The 8,021-nt window shown below is 49.2% G+C and overlaps 1 protein-coding gene across 1 annotated transcript in view; it reads right to left on the bottom strand.

Moving 5' to 3' along the window:
* Nucleotides 1–497: 497 nt before the first annotated feature.
* The window catches only part of SEC14L1 (SEC14 like lipid binding 1), a 51,476-nt gene continuing 43,952 nt past the window's right edge, over nucleotides 498–8,021 (bottom strand). Inside the window, exons 13-17 of the mRNA XM_045569537.1 lie at nucleotides 7,046–7,180; nucleotides 4,716–4,967; nucleotides 3,361–3,539; nucleotides 2,846–2,947; nucleotides 498–1,059 (exon numbers count right to left, since the gene is read on the bottom strand). Of these exons, the coding sequence (XP_045425493.1) occupies nucleotides 1,044–1,059; nucleotides 2,846–2,947; nucleotides 3,361–3,539; nucleotides 4,716–4,967; nucleotides 7,046–7,180 (684 nt within the window). The 3' untranslated portion in view covers nucleotides 498–1,043. The remainder of the gene's footprint in view (nucleotides 1,060–2,845; nucleotides 2,948–3,360; nucleotides 3,540–4,715; nucleotides 4,968–7,045; nucleotides 7,181–8,021) is intronic.

Genomic DNA, 8,021 nt, shown 5'->3' with positions numbered 1-8,021 from the left:
CCTGGCCCGCCCTGTGCCTCGTGGAGACGGCAGCCTGCTGTGTCCTCAGGCCCTGCTGCCCCTGCAGACCCACCTGCTTAGCTGGAGAAGGTGACCCAGGCTTCCAAAGGCCCACACCTGCCTCTTTTATTTTCTGGGAAGCTCCTGATTAAAGCAATCCTTTTTATTACTAAAGAAACTTCACATCAGGATCATAACAATAGTCATGTTTGATCCGGCTGAGTTTAAGAAAAGATAGATCATATCTTTTTATAGAAGCGACGGGATTACAAACACTGGGTTTCTCTTCTCCATCAGCAAACTTACGGTTGGGACCTGCCTGCAGGATGGTCTACTTGCCTGTAAAACACAGTCCTGCACAAGCTAAACACTCTTCTCGAACTTCCAGAATACCAGTACTCTGGCTTCCGAAGCTCTCTTCTTTCTTCAATCTCTAAGTCCCCTAGGAATTTCAAACTTTCAAGGGAGACTCCCATTTCACAACAAGAAAAAGACCCTTTTTTCTTTAAACAGTTCACATTTATTATAGATAACAATAAAAAAATCTTTTAAAGACTATCAGTATTGTATTACCAAGAGTGAGGTAATATGTTTACAAAACATTTACAGAATTTGATATGCAAATAATGAATTTAGGAAGGAAAGTGAATTAAGACACTAGTAATAGAGGGAAAACCAAAGAATCATTAGTACTGAAAAAAAGGGAAATGACAGCAGCATTTTAAAAGAGTGGCAAGGTAATAAAAGTAGAGAGATGTAACGCAAACCGCATACTCAGACCATAGATGCCCCGTAATTTCCTTACAAGGAGAATGAGGTGGTGCATTACTCAAGAGTAAACCCTGTGAGCATTTGTGCAGTCATGTGCTTTGAACTCTTAAAGATGCACTGGACTCTATGGGGTAAAACAGAGCCACTCCTGAATCAACTTAAAAGAACAGATCTTCAGCCTGGGGGTGGGGGGGATTGCTGCAATTCAAATAGTTCTATAAACATCTCTGGGCACATGAGGACTGTTGAGTGGAGCGTTTTCTTGGCAGCTGTCAGCAAAATCGCCATCTGAGACACAGAGAAAGAGAGAAGAAAGAGAAAGCAGGGGACCGTCTTCAGGTCCTTATAATTTGGAAACAGGAAGCACGAGTGCCATCGGCACAGAGGCACTGACTAACCCTGCAGTGCTTTTGGGAGACGGGCTTCCATGGCAACAAGGAGCCCACCCTCTGAAAGGAAATGCATCGCTGTGGTCCAGAAAGGCAGGCAATCCCAGGACAGGCCCAGGAACGTCTTCAGTGTGCAGGCAGCCATGAGGGCTCACCTGACAGGTGAGGGGCTTCTTGGTCTCAGCCCAGCCCTCCCAACACCCCCACGGGTCACATGGCATCCACACAGCTCTGTGGTCACACAGCACCCACCTAGCACCTTCAGAGTGGAGCTAAGACATGCAATCTAGCATGTATGTGCCCACCATGCACACAGATGATGGCTGTGTAGGTTTTGGCACATATCTTTAAAAGCACAGCCTTTAAAAGCACAGCCATACACAAAAACACACATCACATGTCTTTATCATGGAGGCTTCCCCTATGCAATTTCTGGACAGATTCACAAATAACCTGCTTTTCCCATAAAAAGCTGAAAAACAAAATGAGGGCCTATACAAGATAGAGCAGCTTTGTCATCGGGAATCAAAACAAATGTAAAAGGCAAACTAACCCCACACTCTGATTTGCTTCTATGAAGAATCCTTTGTGACTTGACCGAAGTTCCTATTTGCCCCTCCCCACCAGCACCCACGGCCATGCGTGTGCACACACGAACAGGCACACGCTCGCTCACACGCACACACACAGCCCACAATTTCCATACACAAAGAAGCAGGGCTCCTACAAGCCACGCGCCACCCGAGTGGCCACGCGGGCATGTAATGGTTAGCTAGAACCAGCACTGCGCAGTGTTGACATGGCAAGCGTGACTTACTCTGTTTCCAAAATTCCCTTCCAGCGACTGGAAGGGCCACCTGTGCTCTGAGGGCAGAAAGCCACTAGAGAGCACAGAGGAGATGATCTACAATGCATTCGTAACATGCTGCAGTTAAGAGTGACACAGAAGAAAAAAGGGAAAGAATCCCCTACACAGAAAAATCCTGCTCTGAAAAATATCAGAGATTTGAAAAGGAGGAAAGAGAAAGTAATGTTTAATGATGGCGGCATTTTCCTGGAGTCGCGGGGAGTCCCTCCTGAGCCCCCAGCACCCACTTCAGGACAGTGAGGGGATGGGGCCGTGGGACGGGGTGCTCTGCAGGCTGCCTCTGAATTCTCAGAGGAGGGACCTTGAGGGCTGTCACTAAATTCACAGACCATCTCGACTAACGGCAAGGACACGTGAGGACTACGATGCAGTTTAGGGGAAACAAAGTGGCAGCTTCTTCTCCGTGGGAGGAGGTGGGACTCAGCTCTGGAGGATGTAACAGGAATTCACCCACTAATGGACAATGCAGAGTTTGTTGGAAAAATTTTTTGCATCAATATTTGAGATAAAGTTAATCTCTTAATTGGTATATAAACTACTTTTTTTTCAAGAGAGCCCTTGTGCTCTGGTTTGATTTTGTGCACACTGTATACAAAATCTATGGCTATTGAGTTAAAGTTAGGGTTAGAGTTAAAACTACCTGTCAAGATAGCTTTGGGATAAAATGACTACATTAACCACCTGGAGAGCTATCTGCTATCTAGAGGTGAGGAGTCTGCACAATGTCGCCGCTGGGTGGGCGGGTGGAGCGTGGCTGGCTGTCCAAGCAGGCGTGGCCATCCCCTCCGCACACTAGGCACAGGCGTCGTGGCACTACCTGGAAATCATGGAGCTGGAGTGGGACTGGCTGGAGGAGGTGGTGGCAGCACTCAGCTGGGAGAACCCACTGTGGCTGGACTCCAGGCTGGTCATCGAACCTCTGCAAACAGCACAGGGAGGGGACAAGGCGTGAGGACCCACCTGTAAGTAGCCCACCTGCCCACACTGCCTTCTGGACTTCCCAGCCCATCCTGCTCTCCGCCCGCGCCACTGTGTCCCCGTCAGCACTTAGAAAGTGGGGGTGGGTTGTGAGTGTCCCACCTGGGGAGCGGCTTCTCATGGCCTATGCACGGACATCGCAAAGCAAGCAGAAGCCAAGTCTGCCCCACCTCCCTGACACTCTCCCGCGGCACATGTGCGAGGACTCTTAGCATCAACAGATGACCCCAAAGCCACTCCCTGAGTGTATCTAGGCCCTGCTGTCACTGTTGACCCTGTACACGGCGCAGAACTGCAGCCTCCTTCGGACCACACCTGGCTCTCGCAGCAGCAGCTGTGGCAAGGGAGCCGTACCTGAAATCCTCAGAGCCGATCACTTCAGTGTAGTACATCACTTTACACTTGTGAGAAGAGACCTGCAGGGAGGCCAGCACGTCGTCCACCCGGGGCAGGTTGGTTGCGGCACACGCGGGCATGCTATGGAATTTCCACTGCAGAATGTAGAAGCCCGGCCACCTGGTCACATGTGAGCCCTAAAACAAGCAAGGCAGTGGCAGCTGAGGAAGACTTCCTTGGATCCCAATCCTAAAGTGGACTGAGCACTGCCAAGGGCAGGTGTCTCTGAGACTCATTATTTAACAGTAGTATGTGCCCATCTCGACAGGAGCAAGGACCCGCTACCTGGGTTCACTACCAGGAATTCAACAACGTCCTTCCACCTACTGAACGTGGCAAGGCTCTGCCTGTGCTGGGAAGGCCACAGGGACAGACTCTGTGTCTGCCGCCCTGGTGAGGCCACGCCCCCACGAGGAGGAAGACCACGCGGAAGCAGGAGCCTGGCGGGTGGCAGAGCTCTGGAGGGGCCCTCCGCGTGGGCTCAGGGACTCAGCAGAGGTCCTCTGGACCAGGCAGTTCTTCTCTGATGTGCTTCCAATCACCTACCAGCATATTCTGGGTTAAAAGGATGTCAATCTACAGTCCATCTATGAAAATTACTTTCTCCATTAATTTTGGATTTAAAAACTGTGATAATACAGCTTAAAATGTTCATTATTTTAAAAACTGGATAAAACATTCTCTCTTAATCTGCATCTAAGACCACTGCAACACTGACAGGCTTATCCTTGAAAACTGTAAAGGCAGCAAAATTATGCATCTATTATGAAGGCCAAAAACACTCCGAGAACTACCGTTTGAGCACAAGCACTCAAAATAACTGGCCAAAATGTTAAAAATGAACTGACAGCATTTTTAAACAAATTAGAATGTTTGGTAATGAGAGTTAATAGTTCTCTAAGTACTTGTTCCTCTCACTTCTATTTAGTGTGATTTTCCTTTGAAAAAGACAAACACAACACGGTCAAATTATGTCTCAGTGGAGCCTTCTGAAACCCAGCTGTCTATGTGCATATAATGCTCTTTCCTTCCTGTCACATGTTGCTTTTGAGAAAATTCATGTGCTTTAGATACAAGTCATGGATTCTGTCCAAAACCACTGCTTAGGCTTGAGCTCTTTTTCTTCTAAGACTCACTGGGCTTCCAGAGCCATTCGGGCTGTCAAGAAGCAGAACTCCCACTGGCCACACCGAAGGGCTCTCCACAGACGGACAGCACCTCGAGAAGCCACACAGGCTTCTTGAAGGAATGAAGAGAAAAGACTCTTCTCGAGCCAGTCGCCCGCTGCAGAGAACTCAGAGGCATGGTGTTACCTGCACGCTTTCTCCTTCCTTGCAGATGAGGGGCGACTCCACCATGCTGTAGTCACGGCCCAGCTGCCAGATCTTGTCTATGAGCTGCACGTTGTTCCCGCCTGGAGAAGTGATGCTGTGGGCCCCCAGAGAGTCCTTTTTGGGTGGCTGTGGTGATCTCTTGGAGTGATAGATGTTAAAGACAATGTCCCCTTTGCATACATCAAAATCCCAAGTGATCACCGAAGAGGCATCCACAATCTGAATGAGAATCTGGAAAGAGAGACTGTATCAGACAACCGAGATCCATGGGCATGAGCCCCACACTGATGCTGTGACAACATCGTCCCCTCCAGGGGCTTCTCAGTCCAGATGTGTATGAGCTGGGGGGGCTGGCCGGGCCCAGATCCCTGTGGGCAGGTCTCTCTACACAGTCAGTCACTCGACCATGACCATCCAGCCTTCCCACTCACTCTTTTCATTCTTACAACCAGTGGTTCCTGCTACGTGTGTTCGTGTACCAGGTTCTGTGTGTGCTCTACACCCACAGTCCAGACGTTTCCAGTACATGACCTTCAGACAGCATTCCAAGAGACTGGGTCTTAACAGCACAGCACAGCAGCACTGTGCACGTGAGGGCTCAGCGGACTGCTCTCAGCTGCAGAGCCCCAGAAGGCCCCAGAGAAGGCGGAAGCTAAGTAAACAGCAGGCAGAGGAGCCACACGGGGCAGCGTTCTGAGCCATGGGTGAGGCCGGAGCAAGGCATGGGCCTGCCCGAGCGAGGGGTGATCTAGGCCCTTGTGGGGGCAGGGGTGGGAAACGGCCCAGCTGTGGAGTGCCAATCTAAAACCTGAACTTACGCTGTGCTGACAGACGCTTCCCAGCAGGGAATGATCAAAGTTAATAGTTTCAAAAGATTAGTGTGGGAGGGATGTGAGGATTAAAAGCAGCTGCACACAGTTCTATAGTCACTGCAAACTCCCCACCTAAGGAAGCAGAGGAGCAGGCCCTGCCCTCGCCCCTGCAGCTGCCTGTCACCTCCGCCGGCACCCACCGTGCCCTCTGCACTCGCTGCTCTGCACGCCAGACACCTTCTTCAATCCTACCACTGCCACTTCTCACCATTAAAACACCACATCCAAACGTCCTTAAATAGATTCAAGAACAGCGGGTGGCACTACATGGCACACCCAATTATCTCCGGCAAAGTGGCTCCCCAGGGCAGATCTGTCCTGAGACCTTGTCCCCCATTCTGACAGGCATTTCCTTCCTGCATTCACAGTGGGGACATTTAATTCAGCCTTCATTTTAGGTGTATTGCTTTCTTGGATCTGTGGTTTGAATAATCCCCAAAGCAGAACTGAAGTTGTTACCATTTTCATGTTTGCAGACACTCCATGACTCACAGAGGACACGCAGTGCCCCTGAGTTCTTCAAACATGGACAAGACTGACAGTTACTCGTAAACAACAAGCAAGCACTCTGCCTTGTTGAGCCTGCCCTCCAAGTGCAAAATTAATACACATAATCCTCCAGACAGTTACGAACTTTGAGACTCCCCCTATAGGCCCGATGAGCAGGGCACACCAACTTTGTCTCTGCTTGTTCAAATCATGGCAACAGTATTCCCTTGTCCACCTGCCCCACAAGTGTCGGGTTGGCCACAGGGAGGCACCGACTGCAGCAGTGATGCCCCAAGCCGGTGCTGCCGGGGCAGAGGGCGGGAAAGGGGTCGTCTCCTGGCTACCACTAGCAGCCAAGCCAGCACCACATTCTCACCAACACCTGCTCGGTACAAAGCGCCACCGTCCTCTCCAACCACTCCGAGCCACAAACCTTGCCCTAGAGCTGAGAAGGGTGATCCCACTGTGGGTCCTACAGCTTAAGGTCATTCATGACGCTGTAGCACGGCACATGGTGCATAGAAACCCAGGAACACTCTTGCTTCTGCACCACAATGTGACAGCAAGAAGGCAACAGAGACGTGCTGTTTCTCCTCGCTCCATAAGACACAAAAACCAGCAAATTCCTTAAAAAACATAAATAACCAAAACCCAATCAAGGAAAAATAGCAAATGAAACTTGTTCTCTATAACCATTAAATAAACCAAGTGTAACAGGAGGTCGGGAGGTGGTCGAGGGTCAGATTTCCTCGCCAGGTCTGAGTGAGCCGACGGGCCACAGCTGCCTTCTACTCCGAGAGCCCCGCTCTCCCACGCTGACATGGACTGAAACTCAGTATCAAGTGTCAGTGGAAGTCCAAAGACAAAGACCAGAAAGAAGAGCTGACTGTTGAAGGAAGCCCCGGCAGGAAGGCGGCTGCAGACCACTGTGGGGAGGGGTGGGAGTACCTCATGCGGGGCCCCTTTGAACACACTCGCTGACTGGTAGATGCTCTCAGTCCAGAGCTTGAGGTCCTCGTTCTCCAGTTCCTCTGCAGTCCTGTACAGAGATTTGGGGACCAGTCCGCCCTCTGGCACTTCACACTGCCAAGGAAAACATGGCCGTGAGAGCTGTGCAAATGCAAACCAACCCCATGGAGCCCAGACGTGCCAGCCAACGTGCCAGCCAGCACCCTCCAACGCGCCCAACCCCTGGCATCTGCCTAGAAATGGAAAACATTGGCAAGGTGGTAAAATATTCTGTACCACTGAGCAATATAGTTCCTAAAAACCACTTAAATACATGTGTTTTACTTTGAATAAATGTGAACAGTTGAGGCAGACTGACCACAGAATCTGTACTAATATGCATGAGGCACTGGATGCAATTATGAAAGCTGGTTGATACAAGAATTAGAAGTATTTACATTGTGCCGTAAAGGAAAATCATTATTTTAAGAAAAAGTTTTATTCTCAGCCACAGGCATTACTTTCATGATATGAAATTACAGTCAACATATATAATCAATGAATACAGCTTTGTGTCTAATCCAAGTCAAATGACTGGTCTGTAACACCAGCAAAAAACTAATAAAGGTGAATTTCTTTTGCATTTGCTTGAATTAGGTGAAGTTGAATCAGAATTTGTATATACCATAAATTTCCTTAAATGACCTTGATACAATGACTTCACACTCAAGTTCATAAAATCCAAGTACTGCCTATGTTATCAGCCCTGGGAGGCAACTGTGTGGAAAATAAACATAGTCTTCAGCTTTTAGAGCAGCATGAATGGAAAATGTCACAGCAATGACAAAATGTTAGAAAAATACAGGACTGAATAGTGGTTAAACACCCTCTAGCCACAGGAAGCGGAAGTGAATGGCCTCCTCTTCAACACTCAGCCGGAAGAGCAGTTCAGGAGAGCTGGGAATCAATTATAAAC

The sequence above is a fragment of the Lemur catta genome, chromosome 15, assembly GCF_020740605.2.
Source record: "Lemur catta isolate mLemCat1 chromosome 15, mLemCat1.pri, whole genome shotgun sequence".
In the NCBI taxonomy this organism is placed as follows: domain Eukaryota; kingdom Metazoa; phylum Chordata; class Mammalia; order Primates; family Lemuridae; genus Lemur; species Lemur catta.
The sequence above is the reverse complement of the archived record's forward strand: the minus strand, read 5'-3'. Positions and strand labels throughout refer to the sequence as shown.